The 26,035-nt window shown below is 33.7% G+C and overlaps 1 protein-coding gene across 1 annotated transcript in view; it reads right to left on the bottom strand.

Annotated features, from left to right (window-relative positions):
• The window catches only part of LOC149795222 (uncharacterized), a 74,530-nt gene extending 59,799 nt beyond the window's left edge, over nt 1-14,731 (bottom strand). Inside the window, exon 1 of the mRNA XM_089963767.1 lies at nt 14,622-14,731. Within this exon, the coding sequence (XP_089819893.1) occupies nt 14,622-14,669 (48 nt within the window). The 5' untranslated portion in view covers nt 14,670-14,731. The remainder of the gene's footprint in view (nt 1-14,621) is intronic.
• Between the last annotated feature and the right edge of the window lie 11,304 nt (nt 14,732-26,035).

The following is a 26,035-nucleotide window of genomic DNA, read 5'->3' as shown; positions in this document are numbered from 1 at the left end:
ACTATATTTAGTTACGAGAAACAGTGTTCAAATAGCGAAGTGGCCTTATTACTGGACTGCTCTTAATGAAGGACTTTAATGTAAGTTCACATATATGCAATAAATGCCGCAATCTCGTTCGATTTCGTACTTCTAATTTTTTTTTTTCATTTTTGGAGAAATTGATAAATAGGTAATATATTAATAATTAACATAATATTAGTAATGTGCCAGCTCTAATGGTGTAATACATTACCTGAATTTGATAAGAGTAACTAAACTAAGTCTTTGAAATTCATTGTAAATTAATACTATGGTATATGTCAATTTTTAAATCGGGTTACTGTAACATAATTTGACTTGAATGGATGCCTGGAAATTATAATGAATAATTGGACGTTTATGAAATGAATTAATAAATATATGTTTATTCTCTACAAAATATGCAATGTTTATCTTTCAAGCTATAAACTCACGAAACTAGAAAAACACTATCCACACAAGATAACTTTGTACGCATGTACGACAAAAACAATTAACTCGTTCTAAGGCAAAACCAAGTTACGTCTTGCCCTTTTTGTGACAGTTACCTGTCTGTATCTGTTAAGTATATATATGCATGCAAACATGATTTTTCCGGGTATATCAAAGTAGTATTCGATTCCTGATCGAACCCATTAGAGTAAGAAGACAGAAACATACACAAATGTGATACATTATTCGATTATGTTTAAAATTACATTATGAGATGTTCATCCGTTGAAATTATAAATCTGAAGTCCGTTTTCACTATAAATCATAAAACAGTGTGAACAAATTATTGTACAAAACCGACATGGGCGACCAATGGTACATTTAAATGAGCGATGAAAGGACGTGGATCGTAATGACTCAAAATCTGCACTTTAAGTGATTCAAAAACAGATTTATTTTGAAGAACTTTGACTGATATCAAACAGTTGTAGACTCAAATTTTATACGTTGAGTTTTGATTTGGCCATGTTTTTAACTTAATGAAAATTAAATCTTACATCGGCCCACGATGAGCATACTCCAGTGTTGGATTATTGGATTATTGGCATTTCCCGGAGAGAGAGAGAGAGAGAGAGAGAGAGAGAGAGAGAGAGAGAGAGAGAGAGAGAGAGAAGAGGGAGTGAGATAATCGAATTTTTGAAAAAATAAAAAGCCTCTGTTTTCTTCGATCCAAAGTGTGTATTATTCCAGTATGTACAAATACTAAGCTAACAAAACTTCAGATACGCATCATATTCCGCTGACAGTCTTCTCAATTAATGGATATATTTGGTCTTAATATCTGCCCAAAGGAAACAAATTAAGAGCATTTGCACAAGACTACTAGCCAGACAATACAATATCGATAATATATTTATATTTATCTTGAAGAAAATATGTATGTGAATATTCCGAACTGTAAGCGCAACTAGATGTAATGACTCAGTAGAAACTGAAATGGACAAACTAATTTGTAACTAGTATAATGTGGCCATGCTGTAACATGGGATATAATTGACAACGTTGAAGATAACGTCCATATACACCATATCCTAGATTCCCTCCATAGCCTCCGTATTCACCATAACCGCCATATCCGCTGTAGCCACCTAACGGATAGGCAGCGACAGCAGCACTTACTAAGCAGACTAGAAGATACTTTGTAGTTCAATGTCTGAATCGCAGAACCTGTATCATTTTGTTTTTAGGTAAAACAATTAATGGTTCAATCATTTTGATGTGACCAGTTATGTATTGTGACTAACGTACACTCGGCTTATAAAGTATAAGGATGGTAACAAAAATTAATACAAATTTGGATTTATTTCTTATTACAGCCATAGAATTTTCTGAGGCATATAATTAAATAACGCTAACCTTTATCGGCACCTTGATGCATCGAAACACTTGATGCGAGGTGATTGTGACATACCATATTCATTTCATTTCCTAATTTACACTGGTCTACAGCCAAAATGCTTCCGAAATAAATGTAGTCAAACTTTATTAATTTTGGGTCACTGGGAACGAAAATGATACTTAAAATTTTTTATTGGCTCGAGTTTTATAGATATAATACTGCATCATTATATACAACCCTTGACTTGGGAATGGCGGAGGATAAGTGAGTTACAAAGGGAAGGGATTTTACTGTAAACCAGAAATGACGAAAATATATCTTTGAATCTATGAACCCATCTATGACTGGGTTTCTTGCTTTTTAGGTAAAACAATTAATGGTTCAATCTGAACTATCAGTGTCACATCAGGTCAAGGATGATGCAATCATAACTAAGTTTACATCAATCTGCTAAATAAATTGCCCAACATCAGCTTCAGAAATCATACAGTGTCGTCCTCTCTTATTTGTCCGTGTTTGCTGTTGCAAACGGACCCATTTTAGTTTAGCCAAAGTGATCAGAGATGCTTAGTACTTGCGTGAGCAATGCAGATAACTTCAGCTATGTTTGTGCTGAAGTGACTTTTGCATAACAAAAGCGCAGTATAACCATTAGGGTTAAGAAACATATCAACGTTATGTTAGCTGAAAACTTGGAGATCAGGACAAGAGGTGGGCCCCACACATGTGCTGCAACAATGTGCAACACATATTCGCCAGTGGTTTAACAGGAAAAGGAAATATATATCCCTTGCAGTGCCCATGATTTAGAGTGAGCCATAGATCATATCAGCAATTATTACTTCTGCATGATGCCTCTGATTTGGAAATGTGTGCCTTAGAAGAAATGTGGACTTTGCATTATTCAAACATTCCATCTGCTATGCGCCCAGTACCCCACGGATGTTGACTGCCGGTTCCTGATGCAACATAAACAGCTTTCAAGTACATATGTGGATAATTTCCCAGGTTAAATGAAACTAAGGTAAACAAAAGTGTCTTTATTCGTCCTCAGATTCGTAAACCTCTAGGCCATGATGCATTTGACCGTGCACTGCGTGGCAAGGAAAAGACAGCACGGAAGGCCTTCATGTTAGCTGGAACAGATTTACTCAGAAACAACAAAGCAGACAACTACAGTGAGTTGGTGGAAAACCTACTCAAGGCATACAAAAGCCTTGGTTGGCACATGTCACTAAAGATACATTTTTTTGCACTGTCATCTAGATTTGTTTCCATCGAACTGTGGAGCAGTGACTGCAACTCAGGGCGAGCTATTTCAACAGGACATTGCAACAATGGAGAAATGCTGTCAGGGCAAATGGAGCCCATCAGTGCGTGAAGACTATTGCTGGTCAGTGACAATAGATGATCCATTTAATTAATACAAGAGACAATCCAAGAAGCGCCGGGTAGACACTGAATAACGGCTAAACTGTGTATTTCTATATACATAATAGTTTTTTGCCATTTGTTTCATAACAAATTGTATTGATATATGCCTTTTGCTGTTTTCTAAAGTATTACATGAACAGGACGGGTGAAATATTATCATGTAAAACAATGATAATCACACCTAGATTTAGCATTTAAGATTAAACCTTTAATATATGCACAAATACATAGACGTACAATCTAAAACCTTAAATATCTTGTAAACAGTAGCCAATCAGTTGTTTTAATTGTCGTATTTGAGTTCAGCACATCACAATCCATACGAAATAGTACATTTTATCTATAAAGCTGACGACTTCTAGTAATTGTAGACCAATGTTACATGTACACCCATTTAGGATATTTGTATAGGAAGTTAGCAGATACTACAGTTTCAGCAGCCATGTTATCATTAAACAATGATAACAGCGTGTATACCGATGGCTCGTACCTTGGTGTTGAAGAAACGTCTTCGAATCTAACACTCTCCTTTTAAACCCTCACCGTGCACATTATTGTTTTCTTCCAAACTTTTGAAAGCAGGCCAGTGTCGAAATGTATAGGAAAAAAGTAATTAAAAAAAATCAAGAACACAAAGATAACAATAAAAAATAACAAAAACTTCAAATATATAACAGGAAGGAAAACATATAAATTATAGTCGGCAAGGAAAATGTATACATTAATGTTTCAATAGTTTATTTGCGTTTATTTTCGAAGTGTGACAATTTTCTATTTGAGCTTGAAAATTGGAACTCTAGAGGTTTCATAAAATATTTTTTCTTGAAAGTTTATTTAGATTGTTTTGGACAGATCTTTGCTTTAGTTTTCATTGTAGGGTTAATATATAAAGTAATACAAACAGTGGAGGATATTCGAGCTTACGTGGATCATTTGTTCAAGTCCTTTGTTTTGAAGTTATTTCTTTAACAGAGACTGGTCCACTTTACTGTTCATTTTAAAATTGTGTATTAAATTTTACATACCATATCTATGACTTTTTCAGGTGTACTATATACATATTTATGCAACGTGTGTTTGTCCGAGAAATAATCGACACAACGATCACTGATCAGTTTGGAATATAAGAAGATAGCAAAACACTTACTGCTGCCAAATCGAACTATGAATTGGTGGACGCTAAATCTGTATTTACAATTTTCAATATATGTTTGAATTGGTCTCACATTATTATGAATTACTTATAATGCCTTCTTCTGCATCATATTTAGCATTGACATTTATTCAAAATAAACACATTTAATTCATTATACCTCATACAAGTAACAGCATCAGCCACTGGCACACATCATGTCACGTACTCTGGAGAAAAGCATTGCTGCTATCATATTTTCCTGTCTTGTAATACAGAGTAATGCATTGCCATTGTCTGGTCAGAGTTATTAATATTTGGCCTACAGCAAAAAATGTATATTTAACTCAAAATTTGCGCTATTAACTGACCAGTGGAAATAAACTCATAATAATAACATTACATGCTTTTTATATTCTTTCCTTATTCCATGTGAATGCTAATTTTGTAGACTGTAACGACATTGCAGTTCGGTCCTGTAACGACATTGCAGCTCAGTACTGTAATGGCATTGCAGATCAGTCCTGTACACATGGCATTCATTATAATAAACGCTGTATATCGCACTTACGCGTTAAATATAGATTTGTCGCATTGCAGAAAAATAAACCGGATTTCCATGTTTGGTATATTAGTAAAGAACGTATATATACTTTAAAAAAGATAACATCTTTATAACGTGTGACGTGAAGGCTGTCTCTTGGTTTGTTCATACATTGTGGAACGTGTCTAATTGCACTAGTTTATACAGAAATCGGGCCACCGCCGCAGTTGTGACGCTGTTGTCTTTGGGAGATGAACTTGACAATGAAGTTGAAGCGGCTCAGCTTGTTAAATGGACATAATTCTACAATGGGCATAATCTTTTAATTTGTTTTGACTGTGCCTTTCTGCCGTGATATGATGTCAACTGAAGGTAATCTGGAAAATTTACTGTGTGTGCGAGCTAGCGTTATCCATGCAATCATCCTCTACCATGTCCAGGGGACGATGTATTGATTTGTTCTTCCGCAAGTTTCGATTTTATTCTGATAAAACACCGTCATACAGCCGTCATCGGATATTATTTGGTTTGATCCGGTGGGAGAGGCGCATGGGATAGCGTTGGGCGACCCACATCATATACATGGTTCAGCAGCAAATGATTGTAGTGAAAGCCAAAGGATTGACTGTATATTGGTTACATAAATATTTGCAAAAGGTCTGAACCTGTAGTGCCAGCCAAGCCACGAGTTGTGTAATAATATATCTTGTCAAAGCGAATTGGCCCCTAATATTGTACACGGGAATATCGCTTTGTGGCCAGCCTATGAGAATGCCGCCATATTATATTAGCTGCAGTATATTATTTTCTGCCAGGATCGTTATAAAGGTAATTGCAATGTGGCAATTGGAAGTAGCCTCGTGTTCCGCAGGGACAATACTGTTTTTTGCCTGCTCCAGGAAAGGCTCGTACAACTAGAAGCTGGCCAGCCCTTGGTGGTACCATATCCCACCTGAAACCTCGGCTGCGATAGCCTTTATTTATTCCTTGAATATTTTTAATGTTGTATCGTTGTAACGATGGAAGATACATACGTGTAATGCATATATATTTGGGCAATATTTCAGCAATAACACAAAAGCGCATATATTCAAATGCATCGTTTCACCACTTTAAGATAGAAATGAAAGGAGTTACGAAATGTAAGAGAAACTAAAGTAGACCACAAACGAACAAATATGAGCAAGCATACGAGCTGTATTCATTCCCACTATTCACTGTTAGTCTGTGTAAATAAGATCTGCGAATATAAGCCTCAGTGCTAATGGCCAAATAATGCAAGTATGTATTGGCTATAGTGTGAGATCGCACCCAGTGGTGTCACATTTCTCGATAACTTATTGATCCAACCAATACATTGATGTACATTTTATTAGTCCAGCTCTTTTCGTCATCTGGCTTGTTGGTGACACTGTCGATGGGCAGACCTCGCTAAACTCAGCAAATGCTTTGCCTGACCGAAAGAAGAATCCTTCGATTACTCCGATGCAGCATACTAAACAGCCTCGCATGAAGTTATGATGACAATTTCAGTTCATCGGGCTCTCGGTCTGAAGAATGAATTGCTATGCCAGCGTCTTCTTGTTACACTCCTTCGCTCAAGTTATCGTTGTTGAGCAGCAGCAATAACCAGGCTAAGGTCTTTTACAATGACTTGGGTGGAGTCTGCCAGAATGATAATATATCTTGTGTTCGAGATACAGGGTAATATGTCGATGGTCTTTGATTGTAATGGCTCTCCCAGAGCAGACTTGTTATTATAAAGCTGCTCAAAACTCTTAACGTGATTATTTAGAAACCAAACTTGCATTTTATGCAAGATGAGTGGAAGATGCGCATTGACGGATGACTAAAGCAATAAAATCCAAATGCAAACAATATTTGCTTAACCAAAACAGGATGTTTCGCAGCTTTCATCTTCATGGATAAGATTTACTATAACTCTGAAGGTTAGTACTCGACCAATCACGCATGTACAGTGTTATGTAAATTCGTATGTTCGATACCTTCTGGTTCATGATTGTATTTATTGTTTGCAATATTTATTCAGGGCTGTAAATTGTAAAAAATATTTTTAATTAGATATTGTCTACGTGACCCGAGTCTGTCAAGAGCGAAATTTTCATGTGATAGATAAGTAGATGTTAAAGTATATTTTGATAATTATTAATAAACAACTTGATAATAAGAATTAATGGCTCCTTTGGATTCATTTCTCATTGGCCGATGCCGTTTCGACGTTTCTAGAAGAATTCAGTAACTTTACATTGGTTGGGCTGTGTTACATGAATGTACAAATTCCAGGCAAAATGAGTAGTATGATCCGGCACGTACGCTATATTATGAAACTCATTCCCAATAGCAGGTGCATATAAGGAAAGAACTGACCAACCAGATTCATTCCGATTATGTAGTCATCCTCGTTTCTTGTGTTCCTGTCGTTAAGTATGCAGACTTTGTATGACGTACCTAGACATTATTCGAGAGGAAAAACATTTGTTTGGCATGTTCAATAACAATAGAAGGTATTCATTATTTGAACTAATAATAATTTGGAACCACTGTGAGATACTCGAATGAGTTCTGGACGACCCTTGAGAACGTAACCATTCTTGGTCGACCAGCACATTTCCGGTTTTGAAAGTAATACAGAGCCCTTCATTCATTTAGGGTTGTGATAGAACTTTATCAGGTTTATTCTGGATTCATATCAAAATACTGTAAGTTCCTCTCCCTTTGGTAATTAAAGATTTGTTCAGCTTTTACAATAGTGCAGTTGTATGTAAAGTGAACTAAAAGAACATACAAATGAAGATCAAAATATTTGACTATGGTAAAACGTGTTCTAATAGCACATTATTTTTATTCCGGCCTGGTTTTAATGTATGGTTTCAGAGAGTGCGAGTAAGTATCAACAAATGAAGTCATGAATACGTTTTAAAAATCTCGTTAGACATTGTACGCTGCTTATGTTTAGATTCCAGATTCGGTTTTAAAACCCTGGTAAATGTCTATATATGTTGAGAGTACATATGCATGCATGCAAGTTCACCCGGGTATTTGAAAGAAGTAAATGATGCCAAAATTGTCCCATGAGCGTACCCAGGCGATAAAATAAACAAAAGTGTTAAGTTTTATGTCATAATGCTTTTCTAATTATCTTATAGTATATGTATCCGTTGAAGAGTTGAATCTGAAATCCATGCTCATTATATTTTATTAATTTATGCGATAAATCAAGGTAATTGGCCGACATGTCCGATGAATGATAAATTTAAATTAGCAATGAATGGAAGTGGTTCGTATCTATACATTGAAGAATGAACTAGATGAATAATTCAAATTTATATATCTTGTCAATTTGTAACAGTTGTAATTGATATTGAACAGCTATAGAGATCAGTTTCAAATGCAATATTTTGACCGTGTTCTCAACGATTGTATACTGGCCTTCATTGGGAATACTACAACGTATGGTTAATGTCTCCTTCATCATCTGATGGTGTTTGAAATGATAGTTGGGTATCTAATTTCGTTAGAAGCAAACCATTCACTTCTCCGTTGTATCGTGCTCTTTATACGTGCATATAAGGGAAAAGTCAAGTAAAAATTCAAAATAGCATACGAATACCATATATATCATAAGAACAAATGTACTAATGACATTTCAGTAGGTGATTACAACTTTTTGAATCCTTTTCGTTTGTTGATACGCTTTATATAATCCCTTCTAGCATTAATTACATCAGAGTGTGATTCAGGAATCGTTCAATTTAAACGATGTTTGTTTAGTATGATTGTCATCATGTATAATATATAGTCCATGTAGAGACTAAAGGTTGTGAGTATAAAGATGAATATGGAAACAGGGAGAGAGAGAGAGAGAATAGTGTACAATAATGACTAAAAAGACCTTTCATTTTCTTCCATCAAACATTTATTCGGGTAGTGTCGACAACTAAGACTACGATTCAGGTAGGGCGTGATTTTCCTTTCTGTGTCGTCCCAGTTTTTGGATTATCTGTTCTTTATATACCTTTAAAAAGGAAATGAATTAAGAGTATTTGCGCCAGTTGACTTGCTAAACTAATATAATATTGCTATAATAATGTTGCGTATTTTGAAAAGCGATTTGTGTTGTTACTCTGAACTGTAAGTACACATAAATGTAAATAGGCAGCACAAATTGAAAGGATCTTGCTAGTGTGTAACTTGCTCAATGTGGTTATGCTATACAATGGTTTAGAAATGTCTAGGACATCTACTGTAACTATATCCTGCATTAGGTAAGTGATGTTTATGGCGTCCCAGATGGTGTCCTCATATACACCGTCGAATCCTCCTAATCCACCAAAGCCCAAGCCACTTCCACCTCTTTATCCAAAATATCCACCATACCCTCCATAGACACCGTATCCAACATAGCCACCATAACCAATGTAACCATAGTAGCCACTCAGTAAGTAGGTAGCAACGGCACCAACTACTGTGCAGCTAAAAGTGGTCGTGTGCTAGTGAGCGACGTTCATAATGCTATTACATTTTCTGATTAGCTGAATGAAAGATATATGTGTGTGTATATATATATATATATATATATATATATATATATATATATATATATATATATATATATATATATATATATATATATATATATGTGTGTGTGTGTGTGTGTGTGTGTGTGTGTGTGTGTGTGTGTGTGTGTGCAAACAGATCAAATGGTAACTAAAAATGATACATGCAGTTTTATGCTTGATGATTGTAGTATGTAACCTACATTTGTTTTTGAATGATGACCGTCGATTAGTAAATAAACTGTGAATTTCCTCTGGAATGCTGAAGTATTACTTCAGTGTGATACAGTAGCTCCAAATAGAAAATACAATTAATAGTGAATGAAACTTTCGGATCCCTCTTTCTCAAACAGTACTCCTTAATTCTCGCTAGTGTGTAACTAGTAGTGTAGTGTTCATTGCACTAGTATGTCTGCTTTGAAACATTCCAACGTAATCAAAACGACAAAATGACACATTCAATTTTACATATGTAACGTTTAAATACGTCTCCTTTATTTATGTCATACACGCATTATCACTGATAGGAAAAAATGTTCGTTTGTTTCTAAAATTCAGTAAATAAACTATATGTGTATTGCGAATTTTATTCAGGTGCAACTCATATAAAATTGCCTTAAGACCTTTATTTGATATTGTATACGCTGAATTTCATTAGTCTTTAATATTGTAATGCAAAGTGTGATTTGGAAGTTATTGATCAAATACGTCTTATCGTTCACTCTGTTGCAATTGTGTTAGAAAGATAGTAATCAAGATGAACTACTTACACAGATAATGATAGTATTTTTAAATACAATGCAAAGCACACAAAAAATCAAAACGACTAAATAGAGCATTAAACATTAAGAATGCATTGGTATTTGATTTGTAATTATGTTTTATTGATCACTTGAGTAAAGTACTGATTGTTGTTTATTTCTTAAAAAACGTGATTGTAATATAATATAGAAGAGCAGGGATTGTTTGTCATATATGCACATTTATAGCTTTTAAAGGTAACTTAATGATATAGCGCTAGTTCACCGAAGGTATGGTTCTTCTTATATAACATTGTTTTCGAAATTCGATCGTAGATAAAATTACTATTGACCAGACTTTAGTGCCAATGTTGTAAGGCGGACAAAAAGAGACGGAAGTGTTATGAGAGACATGTGTATTTAAGTACTTAATTTTGTATTTACTTTAATTCAAGAGCATCAGAGTTGGAACATAATTGAAAAGTGGGAAATAATTCATTGATTTATGAATTCTTCTCTCCATATCGTATGAAATTGCCAGATATGTCCAAATTAAATAAGCCGTGTATTAAATAGGTAAACTGTGAACGTTCATGAACACGTCCATTCATTTCATTTACCTGATTGATATTATGTCAACAAAATCTACAAGAAAGACAAGAAATTTCGACAACGGACTGGTAGTTCACTGTGCTGCAATTATGGCATATGCAGTCATTATATGCTAATAAAGAACATATTTTAAACACGACGCTTGACAGTTTTTAAATTACCTAACTTAAAGATTCTGTATTACATAATTTAAAACAAAGGTGGTAATTTCCTTTTTCTTATACAGTGGAGCAAAGCTGTAAAATGACTGATAAACGAAATGCATTTGTATGGGTCTTCCGTACAATACTTGCATACCTGTTTAAACATATATATCTGCAAAACAACGAATCGGACTATCATCATTCACCTTGCACGCTACACTAAATCTGTATTTGTCAATTGATGTCGCTAGTTTATTAAAAGCTACTAACTTATTATGTCGACTGACAATGTTTATTGACTGACAATGTCCCATTGCGGCTTCTTAATTTCAAGATAAACCGCGACCTTACATCTCGGTTTCTAAAGTGTCTACAAAATTAGTATTATGAAACTATTATTCTTATTATATTTTGTATAAAATACGGGTTAAATCTATTTAGACTTTGCACGCTGCGTTTTGAAGTCATTAATACAAATATATCATAATATTAATAATCAAGAATATGTTAGTCGTGAACAAGTTGAAAAGATGCAACGCATTATGCAAAGTGGGACAACATAATAAAAATCGGTATTTTGAGAAAGCGTTTGAAGGAATTAATTGGTCCAGTGGTCAAGCTCCTTTAAGGTTCCAAAACCCCGGTACAGTTATGCATACATGCAAGTTCTCGCGGGTATATCAATATAGTACCCTATGCAATATACAAAAACTGATTCAGTATTTTGTTTAGATTTGAGACTATAATGCTTATCCAATTATAAATGGGATATATTCTTTCGTTGAAATGGTCAACATGAAGCCCATGTTCATTGTATTATAATAAGCTGTGTAATAATATTATGGCAAACGTTTTACATGGCTGATGAATGATTAATTTAAATGAGCATTGAATGGAAGTGGCTCGTAGGTCAACATGGAATAATGAACCAATGAATCATTCAAAACTGATGCAAAATGAGCTTAATTTGAAACAGGCGTGACATATGTTGAACAACGGTAGGATCAAGTTTTAAACGTTCTGTTTAGCCATTCTCCATAGAAGTAAACAATCAAACTTTCCCTGGCCTTGCATGCGCATACATGCGGTTTACATGATGTTACTGGAAATGATATTTGTGGAATCTATATTTCCAAGATGTAACACATTATTTTTCTTGTTGATGGGCTCTCTTTATACGTGTATATACGGAAAAAGTCAAGTAACCTATAAATTTCGTACGAATTGAATCATGACAAGGATAAGGAAAATTTGTTTCTTGCATCTCAATAGCAGATTATAAGATTTTATAACTTTCACTGGTTGTTATTATTGAATAAAACGTATCTAGCAATATTCAAATCATTATATGCTTCCAGAAACAATCAGTTTAAATTATAATTGTTTTGCATAATTTTCATCAAGCATACATAGCAGGGAAACGTACAATCGAGGTCGAAATTAAAATAATGACTATGGAGACAGAAACAAAAAAAGATAGAGAATTAAACGAATAAAAACATCACTCGAAATCCATTTTTATATTCTTCACACAAACATTTTATATTGGGAAGTATATACAAATACGATTTTAACAACGAAGCAGGTAGGACATGCTATTCCTTCTGTTTTGTCTCAGTCTTTGAATCTGTCTGTTCTTTTTAATCTTTGTAAAACGTGAAATGTTAAGAGTATTTGCAATAATAGTACAATCCTACATCTAAACACCAACCTTTGTCTTTCTGTGTTTCACTGCTGCTAAAATATGTATATAAAAAATTTGGATAAAACTACAAACATGCTTATTTCTGTTTTATATACCGATGAGTTTTGTTGAATATATATATATGTGTGTGTGTGTGTGTGTGTGTGTGTGTGTGTAAGTAAACATTTTTAATTCAGTATGCCTGATTAAACTAGCGTACATACTGTAACGTTTCAGGGAGAATATGACCTATTTTTCCTTTTTCCTGTGTTCCTGTCTTGAAAAGTTTCATTATCTGGGCAATTCATGAAGATTTGATCACCATCGACAAATCATGTTCCACTCATGTATTGTCCTCATTAATGGAAATAAAAGTATTAGAAATATATTCAAACAATTGCCATGTTATTTTTTATATCCTATCCAGGAATGACTTGAGCCATAATTTTGCAGTGAGATAGTGAAGAGGATTTTCATCAATCAAACTTGTCGAAAGTAGAAGGCCATGCTACTTAAATTTCTTTGTGTAGAATACAATTACGCAGTATTGCTATTTTCGTCAAGTCCGTTGTTGAAACTAAACTTGTTTAATGGTTGAGATTGGGGTCGTAAGCGATGTATGATAATTGCATAGTCGTTTAGATTGCAAGATGGCAAGCATTGCAAAATGAAATATATGTTGTATGGTCTTGCGTTTAATAAATATAATGTGGTAATACATATATTGTCCCTTTCATATGTTTTCTTCCAAATATTCAGCATTCGGGTCTTGATACTGTTATATATGATCACTGTTCTTAAAACAAAAACGCATCAATGAATATGGCTTTGCAAATTAATTGTAATTTCAAGCATTTCAAAACTGATCATGTGTTCCCTTTAAAAAAGAGTTACAATAGGAGTAGAAATAGGGTTGACGTAATTGATAGTAGTATAACATGGTGTTGACGGACTGAGTAAATGTTATTGTAGTGCACGTAGTAGCAGCATCAGTTACAATTGTCGCAGGAAACCAATGCGGCGGAGGAAGGTGACGAGGCAGAAAATTAATAATATAAAGCGTTATGCGGATTGGTACTTCTTTCAGATAAGGAAAACCCGCGGTGATGTAATAATTATATATTCTAGCTAAAGTGACAGCTATTTGGTTTACATGCATTAAGCCTGACCGCTAGGAATAAAAAAGACAATAACGTACATCCCTGTGTAAAATTCAGATGTAGGTTTGAATACGAAGTCAGGGCGAAACAGATTAAAATAATGTATCATTATTTAAATTATTTAATATGTATAGAGGCTGGATCCCAAACCTGGTTTTATCTATGTGTCACAAAGATGCCATATACAGAACATTATGATATATTCTCAATCATAACACACACCATCCATAACTAGTTATATCCCATAGAAATAATGTGCACAATATAACGATCACACTTTAAAAACAACAGTACAGACGATATATCTCCATTAAAGAAAGAGTTTTAAAGAAAAAACAAACAAAAGCAAAGGTCTCTGTAAATTGAGCGTCACATCTGAAAGTGAATCAGTAGAGCGTCAATTATAGGCACATTATGCACAAGATGGTAAAAATCATAAATTGAGACAATATATCACATGAATAATAAGCTAATGTGTCCAACTGTATGAATCACACAACGAATATTTCACGTATGACTTCATTTATATGTGGAAACTGGTCCGTAATGATTTGACAGTGATTCAAACTTAAGGAAAGACCGATTCAAAGCAATTAAAACCTTGACTTTCAAGGAAATGTATTGGATAAAAAATGATATTAGTGATGTCACGTTAACAATTTGTAGTACGCTATACTTGTGAAAGACAGACAGCAATTTACAAATATTAGAAAAAATGTAAAACAAAATAAAAAAAAACTCACTTCCGCTGTTTGAGTGGAAACTAGAATGCCTGACTTGGATGTACCCATTCTATACTGACACAAGAACCATCAGCATTCTCTTTGTCAGCGTTGTTTAAAGATAGCATAGCTGAATGAGCGGTAGCCGCTCTGCACCTCTTAATTAAAAACAAAACCAATCAAAACATTCTTTGAGTCACATGACATTACGAACTTTGCTATTTGACGTAGTTAAGTGTTACATTACAGTAAGATTGATTGTACAATTAAACCACATACAGTAAAATACTCAGAATACAAATACCACGTGAACACAAATACAAAACAATGTCTTCTTCATCATTTTGTTTGCTTGGCATATGAATTTTATCATTTCTTTCGGTTAAAAGACGTTTATATTGATATATAGTTATTTAACACAATTGCAATAGAATCGATGATAAAATGTATTTGATAATATGTTATAATTCATAGTTTGCACAAGGACATTAACAACTATTGAAATTCAGCGTGGAAAATGTAAAATAATTGCAAATATGGCTTTGGTACACGTGTAAGTCATTCTATAAAAATGCTAATGAACTTGCATTATATCCGAAGATGATGACTAGAAATCTAATCGCTAATGTTTAGGCAATTATGAGTTATTTTCTTAACGACGTCTGATATATCGAGTGAACTGAATTGATTCGGTATGTAGTCGTTGGGCGTCGAAACCCTGCCAGAATGCCAGAAACAGTGCATCCACGCTAGAATTAAGACAGGTCGCATTAAAATCAAATTATTTTGTAATTAATTTGAGTTTAAATTACTGTCAGTAATCAGACCTCTTAATAAAAAGCGTAAGGAAAAAGAAATTGGTAATGTTTCAAAGAAATATATGCTATTTTTTTCACATTTCAATTTTTAATTTAATTAATTATGCGCATGAATATATTATGCGAATTACATGATTTCATTTTGTGATTAAAGGGTGAATGACGCAAATGTCTTCAAATATTTTATTTCGTACAATAGCGCATAACTATCGAATTTATCACAAGCAATCATCCTCACCTTTTACACAATGTTTCAAAACATATTTTAAGATGGTTTTCATCTATGTACTTGCAATTGCATTAAATCATTAACTCGTTAATCATCATCAGATCAGTTTGAATTTACAATTTTCAAGCAAACACGAATATTCGAAATGTTTGTAGCTAAAAGGGCAACTTGACCTTTTTAACTACGAATGTCACCAGTTTAGATAAGAGATTTCTCTAGATATAATATCAAACTATTAAATCTGGTTTCCGTGACAATGACTAATGACTAAAACATATAAATCTACATCTATCAACATTTGTAGTGACAGAATGCTGACAGGTTATTGGCGCATCAATCTGTATATTATCGAAGCGTGTTAACTATAATCAGTAATGTCTCTAGTCAAGTAGAAAGGAAAAGGCATAATCCACACCGTGTTACTTTAAATTGATAAATCGTCTCCCCGCCGTTTTATATTCTTGTCGTTTTAAATGATATCAGATCTTTAGACTTACGGTAAAAGTTACTCAGTATATATTTTTAATCTGTTTAATGCATACCATTTACTTGTTTGTTTGTTCTGAAAACATGATTTAGTAAAGGAAAGCTTATATAAGAGAAGGTAAAGTAAAACTACAATAATTGCTTTAGTGGATAATACTCATCATTTCTACTAAATTAAAAATTCACGCAAACTTCTTAGTCTGGCAAACCATGAAAGAAAGTGTATAATGCAACGGTTGGTAATGTAGTTGTGCTCCTTGATTAAGTCTTTGATTAAGTCTTAACTTTGACCAATAACACAAAAATGTAAACATTTTAGATACATAAACGTCACAATGAAACAAATCTGCGTTGTTACTGATTTCACTTTCTAAACTCCACAACACCAGAACATCCGGCGGACTTTACGAGAGAAAGTCTGGGTATATGTAGTTTTCAGTAGATCTGATTTATGCGCGAGCATATCTAGGACTCACTTTCTAACCATAAGATGAGTTCAGTTTTTTCTGACCTATATAAATATGCAATATTTTATGTATCAACTCTCTGCAGGTAAGACGAATCTTTTGTTTCCGTGTGTAAAATTATAGGCTGACTATAGACTATACCTCCCCGGTTTTTTGTAGCCCTCTACCGATTTCAAAAATGGAAAACTTATGGTGATACCAAGTGCACAAGATTTAGTCAATTCATTCATTGATTTACAATTTTTAAACCGAATGTGACCTGATTAGTCCTAAAACTAGCATCTTCCGCATCTTTCATGCTTAACGAACTTTCCATTCCGATACGTCGCTATGATGCGTACACTATGGGCGAGTCTCTTTTCCTCACACAACATTGTGACGTAATTCATCCTATTCGCTGACCACCGGATAATTCCGTAAATTACCTTAATAGTGAGAGTTTAGAATTATATCACTTTGCAAAGCATGAGCAAAGACATTACACCGTTTGTTAAATCCACGGGAAAGGCAAATTTGTAGTTGTAGTTGCTTCATTTGGGCATTGTAAATATAAGAAGCAGACGACACAGAATTTTCCTTGTACATTCATGTGCAGTCCTTCGTACACCCATTCAATGATAACGGACTTGTCCAGGAACTGGAAATGACTGGCAAGCATGGTCGTCTTTTATACCGAAAACCGCTTAATTTCTGAGCATGTTTAATCTCGTGTGTGGTTTTCGTTTTTTAAAACAACTGGGGTGGGGGTATATTCAGACTGTATTCATGACTCTTATCCATCATTTAAGCTCATATAAATGAAAGACTTTTACAAAAATTGAACCGAATTACATTTTAAGTGTCTTCAATGTGTGAAGTTTAACTTACAAGTGATCTCAATAGGGTTGGCGTAAAAGATAAATATTTCGACATTAGCTCTTAAGAAATACTCGAACTATTTCTTTCTGTTCATGTTACTGCTTCAACAATGGCAATGCTACCATCAATCAAGTCGAAATAAAATGTCGTGCGTGCACGTAAAATGTCAGTGATTTGATTCCTCTGTCTTTATAAAATGCTAGATATTTGTTTAAAAAAAACATCTTTATGTACACGACACCACGCTGTACAATAACGCTTACCAGCATATAAATACGGATAGATGAGTTGATGGCTGGACGGATTTTTGAGTGGATATATGTGTGTGTGCTTACAAGCTGCACGATGGGTGGGGCAACACGCAGACACGAGTTTCAATCTCAGCAGAGTCTGAATTAGACCTTTCTAACCTATATGGTAATATATATATATATATATATATATATATATATATATATATATATATATATATATATATATATATATATATATATATATATATATATATATGTGTGTGTGTGTGTGTGTGTGTGTGTGTGTGTGTGTGTACGAAGCAGATTTTGTCAGTTCACCACCTGTTGATATTCTCCGTTGAGTTCACAGGTTATGAAGTCATTTACTTAGTAGAGAGGGCATGGAGGGTAATCCTGCATACAAAGCAAATGTGTTGTAATCGTTTTATATGCAAACCGATCACTCAGTGCATGTTTAAGACCCATTCAGTAAATAAATCATCGTCGTTTCCTTGAGACGTGTTCCGTTACATGGTACCTCATGATCCTTGATGCTAGGTGTTAAATTTTATGTCTGCTTGAACAAATGTATTTCCACAAAATGTCCAAAAACCACAAAGCGCTCACAACTAGGATACGAAAACCACGTTTGAATAATCACAAAGTTGGATAAATTAATCAAAGCAAAGGAAAAGAAAAAAGTAAAAGGTTTTACCACAATTATATCATCAACATTTTTTCCTCTATAAAACAAGTCTCCTTGCCGCGTCATCTATTTCAGAGAGTTCAGAGGGTACAATAATTGCAAAGTAAAAATATTGTCTCAAAACAGTGAAGGATGCTTTCTGTTATGGCATTTGAAGTATGCTGCATTCGTCTCAGTAACACAAGCATTCTGCCACACCACTACAAAACGTGGAAACATGCATAAAGATTTATAGCAGCTGCATAGTTTTGTTATACAGAAGCAAGATAAAATCATGAAACTTGAAAACCTAACTAGAGGAGAAGGTTGAACCAATTGCCAACTCCCAATCAAAAATGTTGAGAGCAGTGAAACTTGACAAACCAGATAAGAAACTCAAACGTGAATGGTATATTTAGAAGTGGTTTATACTTGGGTGATTACAAAGGGAGGTTTACTCTTTATTACGGTTTATGTATGTATGTATATATATATATATATATATATATATATATATATATATATATATATATATATATATATATATATATATATAACACGGAGATGTTTGTGCGACTAGACCTAACATAGTTAAATCGCAGAGCTGTAAATATGTCACAGATTGCGACGCTATTCTGCTACTGACTCAACGGCGTTGTGTAAAATCTCGTTCTTTTAGTACACTCAGTGTCTGACATGAACGGATAAAACTTCGCAAATGCAGTTTTTGAAGATAGATAACATTCTTGAAGGAAATCATGTAAAAGCTTTGCCAGATCCTCTTTTCCGCTAAGATAGATTTATCATATACGTACATCGATCATTGTTTTCCATTTTCCTCAATCACAACAGTCGCTTGACGCTCACCAGAAACAGACAACAGACAACCTTTCTCAGAACAATGGTCATTTCCCATGCATTTGCAATCTTGTTCAAATGATGAAACCAAAAATCGATCTAGAGAAGTACATTTCGCTAATTCCCTTTCAGCAGTGTCTTCTGAAAATTTAAAACTGAATAGAAGACTTCGACAACGTGTTTATGTCATTCTGACTATGTTAAGTGTAGGACGTTTAGGAACGTTATACATCATTTGAATGGTTATGACTCTGCTAGAATATAAGAAATAACAAATCTGACAACCGTGGAGAAGCACGAAAGTGTTCAATTTCCCGTATACGATATCGTTTAGAATCAAACAAGTTTTTTATGAAGATGTTTATTGTCTCCACTAACAGGAAAATATCAATATAGAAGAGTAATTTTCTAACGTTATTGAACTGGTTTGGTGAATGAGGTTAAGTGAATAATGTTATGACGAAAATGTGTACACATGGTGCATGAAAGTTTATAAATCGATAAATCACAATTATTGTAGACCAGAACCCGGCCAGTGAATAGTGGTTTTCTCCATATATAGCGAACGTTAGATCGAGCATATTTTCCAGATACGCAACAATGCAACTGAACATTAGGAAAGAAGAGTAAGACTCAAAGTACAATCTATTCAGTGAGATCGGAAAAGTACGGATACTATAGAGAAAAATGAACGTTTTGAAGAACTATTCCAATGTGAAAACTGACCCTGTCCCATATATTGGAAACGTTTCTCCAGGACTGCCAAATTCACATGACGTAAAGGAACACTTAAACTGTCTCGACCTCACAAAAAGTTAAACACACAAATACGTATGCATAAACACACAGCCTCTCTCCAAAAGAATGAAATTATCAATGTTAAATATCCACATATGTACCATTGTAATTTTTCTGAATGATGTTTGTATTCCCGAACCCTTGAACCTCAACTACATGCGTTTATAGGGCAATGAATGTCAGACTCAGACTGGCAATGGTAACATTTGACGTCTTGCAAGCATAAAAGAACTAAAACGTTAAAATAAGCAGAACAGTATTTTTGGTGTTCAAAATGTCCAATATGTTTTATATATTCATTACAGGGAGATCTAGTCCGACTTTATTTTGACGCTTACCATCCCATTTGACATTGTTTAGTCAACATAAATATCTAACTCTCAAAAATAGTATAAGACTGATAGGAAAATCCGACTATATTAAAATCATATATGTCAAGACTTAACGCACAGTATCGCCTACATACACACACGTTTAAACAGACAAAGAATCCAGAGATATGGATACATTGTCAACGAGCTGTTTACTTATGGATAAGGATAAACATTCTACAAGTCGATTAACCAGCACCTGCTCGTTCATAATTTGAATATAAGAATACTGGAGCAGCTATAGTAGATCGTATCAACGATGTGTGATGATCCGCAGGCACATATTCAACTCGCATATACCTTTTATTTCATACGATTAAGGACGACATGTATATAACATCTAAATCAGCAAAGGAACGCAAAGAAACGACCATTTTTATTGCTTTTCTCTCTCTCTCTCTCTCTCTCTCTCTCTCTCTCTCTCTCTCTCTCTGAGACTGATTGTGTTTATGTTGTAATTTAACTGATTTAGTTTTCATTCGAAAAGTTTGCATCTGTCTGATCCATTTATAGAAATGAATATTATGATAATGCACATTATTTCTCAGCTGATATTATTGTTGTCATTTGTTCTAAATATACTGAACCCATCGGAATCTTTCAAAATAGTTTGTTCTTGTAGAGGTAGGTATACAGTGAATATGAATCTTGTTGCACAGTTTTGTCGGCGTTAGCTTTATTTCTCATTTCGATAAACTCTCTTTCTCTCTCCAACTATATATATATATATCTTGCGAACGCTAAATGTACAATCAAAAACATGTTGTCTTTGTAGAAGAACACTTTAAAGCAAGTTACTAATTTTCTTTATAAAATTAAATTATGGATATTTTCATTTAAGCATTTGCTTTCATTTCCGACCTCACAAGAAATAAAAACTAATAATTTAATATTGGCAGAGGTTAGATAGGCGCGCTTTGTTATTGATCTTAAAGAAGGGTACATCAAAACCGGTGTGAGAATACATCCATCATAGTTTTCTTTGACCATGCGATTAATGTACACTATAGTTTTCATGAACTGCATGACGTGGAGAGAGGGCACAGATTCAAGAAGAAACCAACAAATATTGATAAGAAAAATTGTGGTAATGCATTTTACATTTCCTTTGCTGTGAATAATTTATTCCCCGCTGTGATTGTACAAGCGTGACCGTCTCATGTTCGCTTGAAAGATCTTTAAGGTAATGTACGGAGACAAATGTTGTTCCTAAAGACATAAGTTATTAAGATCGATGATGAAGGAGTATGATGTTTCATATAATTGAACACGTGCAAACGTAAATACGACATATTATTTACTATTTTTTTTATTTTAAAAGACGCACATCTTGGCTGCTTTAAATAAAAAATGGCTAAGCACTGAAGGTCATACGATTATGAAATTGAAAGGGGTAAAACCAAACACAATAAAGCTCTAACTCAGTATGAGCTTCAAATTTTGTCTTAACATTTCAAGCCTGATATAAAACGCAAACTCAGTAGCTCAGTAGCTCAAAGTTCATGACAAATGCATGCAAAACATTTATGTCAAAACTAATATTGAAAGACAATAATTGCAAATCATAATAACGAGATCATAATAAAATTTTAGCACTCAAAATTTCCTTTTATTATGTGTAAACTACATACATACCTACATACATACATATATACGTACACACGCACGCACGCACGCACGTACACATACATAGATACATACATACATACATCCATACATACATACATACATACATATATATAGATTTTAAAAAGTAAGGTATATATATATATATATATATATATATATATATATATATATATATATATATATATATATATATATATATATATATATATATATATATATATATATATATATATATATATATGTGTGTGTGTGTGTGTGTGTGTGTGTGTGTACAAATTGCAGCATCAGATTTTAGTGCAAAACGCGTTATTGAAATCGTTTGGTGCTGATAGGTTGATGTAGAATACGAATTAAAATGGTGTAACCGGGCAAAAGGTTATGCTTATGTTATATCTTGGTGAACAGGATGTGCACTTAGTAGAGAGTGGGTGAGGATTCCTCCTGCATGCAATGAGTTTGGTAGAGTAACCCAGATCTATATATATAAGTATGCTCTCTTTATTTGTATAAATTAAGGTAAATTTGAATTTGTATATACTATTACTAATTATCTATATGTATATATGCATAGATCTATGCATGGATAGATATATAGATAGATAGATAGATAGATAGATAGATAGATAGATAGATAGATGTACAGAGCTTGTATGTTGAATTTACAATACCAAAACGTTCCAGATTTTCACACCTTTTGTCTATTTCGTCTTTTTCAGTGGATTCTGGATGTAAACAGCAGTAAGCTGACGTCACGTGGACAGTATAACACCAACACATAAATATGAAGAATATGTCACGTTCTTTAGAAAGGGATAGGTACTTGCTGAAGCTTTGTGGCCCTAAATATTGCAAATAAAAAAAAAACCATGAGAATGATCTGATAATATCATGTCAAGAAAACTCTGTCGATACTTAAGAAACATTTATTAGAAAACCGCTTTGAGTTCCGCATATGGACTATTTAGCAAACGATAGCATTTCAGTCCTTCTACGTTCCTTGCTTCACTACATGTCTATAACGATTAAAACAGACATCTAAATTAACGTGCATATAATTTGACGTTTCTGCTACAGTGAACGCATAAAATAAATCTGATTCATGCCACGGTGATTATATCTCCACTGTAATATATATATATATATATATATATATATATATATATATATATATATATATATATATATATATATATATATATATATATATATATATATATAGTGAAACAGTGACATAAACATTTAATGTTATAAGTAAATATGCGCATGTCCATAAAAAAACGGAAATTTTCACCTTATATTTATGCACATTCAACAGACCTTGCAAACTACCAGCGCTGTGGAGAATGAGTTAACCTTTTGAAACAAAACAAGTTTTTAGAACCATCTAACACATACGCACATTTCAAATGTGTTCCCTTTTGCGTTCCTCCTTAACGAAAAGCCAAATAAGGCAATCGTATTCGTAGTTAACTTTTAGTTTACTCATTATGTTACTCGTCAAACGGACAACACAACTGAAATAAATATTGCGTTTTTCTCCTTTTTAAAAGACAAAAAGAAACATAATTGACATTCGATGTCGCCATGCATTTAAATACAATTTGCCTTTTTATGTGCGCGTTTACGGACATTCTAAATATTGGATAAAGTTATAAAAGTATAGAAGAAGCACGTGAAGGAATTCGACCCACAATAGCAACAAAGCAGATTCAAGTATTGTTTTACTAACGGGGTCTGAAAGATAATGGATGAAGACATAAATAATAATACATTATATTTTTGTTGCTGACAACGATCATTTTAATAACATTTTTTGTTTTAATTCATTTTGTAGACTTTATTCCACCCTTGTATAAATTCAAAATCTTGACTCTGACAAACGTCTTTAGAGTATGAAATGAACGCATTCATAGACATCCAAGCAATGAAATTACTAACATCATTATTTCAATATTTTAAATCCGATTTGCGTTACTATTATTGGTCATTGTTTGCCATTAGATGAATTACTTTAGTAAACATCTTCACAATTTCTTTTGTTGAATACAAGAGCTTGCCCATCAACTGACGACAAAACGGAAACATGCATGCATGTACTAATTATTGAATACTTATTTATTGAAGAAAGGGATTATATTGCGGTGTTATGACTTTTAATGTGCATGTAATGCAAATATGCCTGTACAGTGATTTTTGTTTAGAAAGGGTAATTTTATTTACCCGAAATAAGCTAACACTGCAACAAGCTGTCATTAGAATTTCACTATAAAGGACTCGGTGCATAAGTAACTATCATGACTATTGCCAACTGCAGCTAAATCGCAAAGCAGGAGCTCGAGTATACTACGGTAGCTCGATATATATATATATATATATATATATATATATATATATATATATATATATATATATCAGTTTATTTTTAAACAAGTTTGTCCTTCAGTGATTTCTGTTTGTTTGAAATACTTATTTTGTTTCATTCATTCGTGTACAAACTATGCAAAAATTGTGAATTAGCTTAAAATAACCAATGAAAGCATGTTAGTTTTAAATACTCCTATTTCGAATGGTAGCTTACATTTTCTATTATCAAGATCAGTATTTATATCAATCCACTGTTACATGATGTTGATTAGTATATATTGTTGATGTGTGTGTGTGCGAGAGAGAGAGAAAATCAATAAAAATGGCCGTATCCAATTACATGGCAAGGTGGATCTTTTTCGACTTAATCTTTCGCATTATTGCCTGCGTTCCTTTGCTGGATTTAGATGTTATATAAATGTCGTCCTTAATTGTATGAAGATAAAGGTATATGCGAGATGAATGTGTGCTTGTGGGTCATCAAACACCGTTGAGAGGATCTACTATAGTTGCTCCAGTATTCTTATATTCAAATAATAAATGAGCAGTTGCTGGCCAATCCATTGGAAGAATGTTTTCTTATCCATAAGTAAACAGCTCGTTGACAATGTATACATATATCTGGATTCTTTGTCTTTTCAAACGTGTGTGTATGTACGCGTTTATGTATATCAACTCTTGTTATGCATGAATTAAATATAGTCGGAGTTTCCTGTCGCCCTTCCAATCCTTCCAACCCTATTTTCGATAGATGGATATTTATGTTGGGGTGTGTTGACTAAACTATGTCAAATGGGATGGGAAGGGAAAATATAAATTCGGACTAGAACTCAACCTAATGAATATATAAAACATTTTGGACATTTTGAACACAGGAACCATTGCCTAATTTTCTGTTTATTTTCACGTTTAAGTTTCATTTGCATGCTTACAAGACGACAAATCTTACCATTGTCTAGTCTGGCATTTAATGCCATATAAACTTGTTTATTTGAAGTACAAGGGTTCGAGAATACTAACTTCATTCAGAATAATTGCAATGGTGCATATCTGGATATCCCACATTGATAATTGTATTCGTTTGGAGAGGGAGAATGTGTGTTTACGCGTGCGTACGTGTGTGTGTTTAACCTCTCTGAGTGGTTGAGACAGTTTAAGTGTTCATTTAAGTCATGTAAATTTGGAGGTGCTGGAGAAATGTTTCCAACGTGTGGCACACGGTCGGATTTCACATTTGATTAATTCTTCAAAACGTTCATTTCAAGTCTCACTGCAGAGTTCGTGTCTTGAGTCTCACTCTTCTTTCCTAATGTGCAGTTGAATTAATTCCGATCCGGGAAATATGTTCGATCTAACGTACGTTATGTGTAGACAAAACCACAAATCACTGACCGGCTTCTTGTCTACAATAATTGTGATTTATATATTTATAAACTGTCATGCTCCATGTGTACGCATTTTCGGCATAACATTATTCCCCTAACCTCATGCACCAAACCCGTTCAATAATGTTAGAAAATTGCTCTTCTATGCTGATATTGTCCTGTTAGTGGAGATAATAAACATCTTCATAAAACACATGTTTGATTTGTAAACGATATTGTATACGTGAACTTTAACACTCCCTGACTTCTCCGTG

This window comes from Sinohyriopsis cumingii, chromosome 7, assembly GCF_028554795.1.
Source record: "Sinohyriopsis cumingii isolate HCF-2022 chromosome 7, ASM2855479v2, whole genome shotgun sequence".
Taxonomy (NCBI): Eukaryota; Metazoa; Mollusca; class Bivalvia; order Unionida; family Unionidae; genus Sinohyriopsis; species Sinohyriopsis cumingii.
This window is presented reverse-complemented; position numbering and strand designations above follow the sequence as displayed.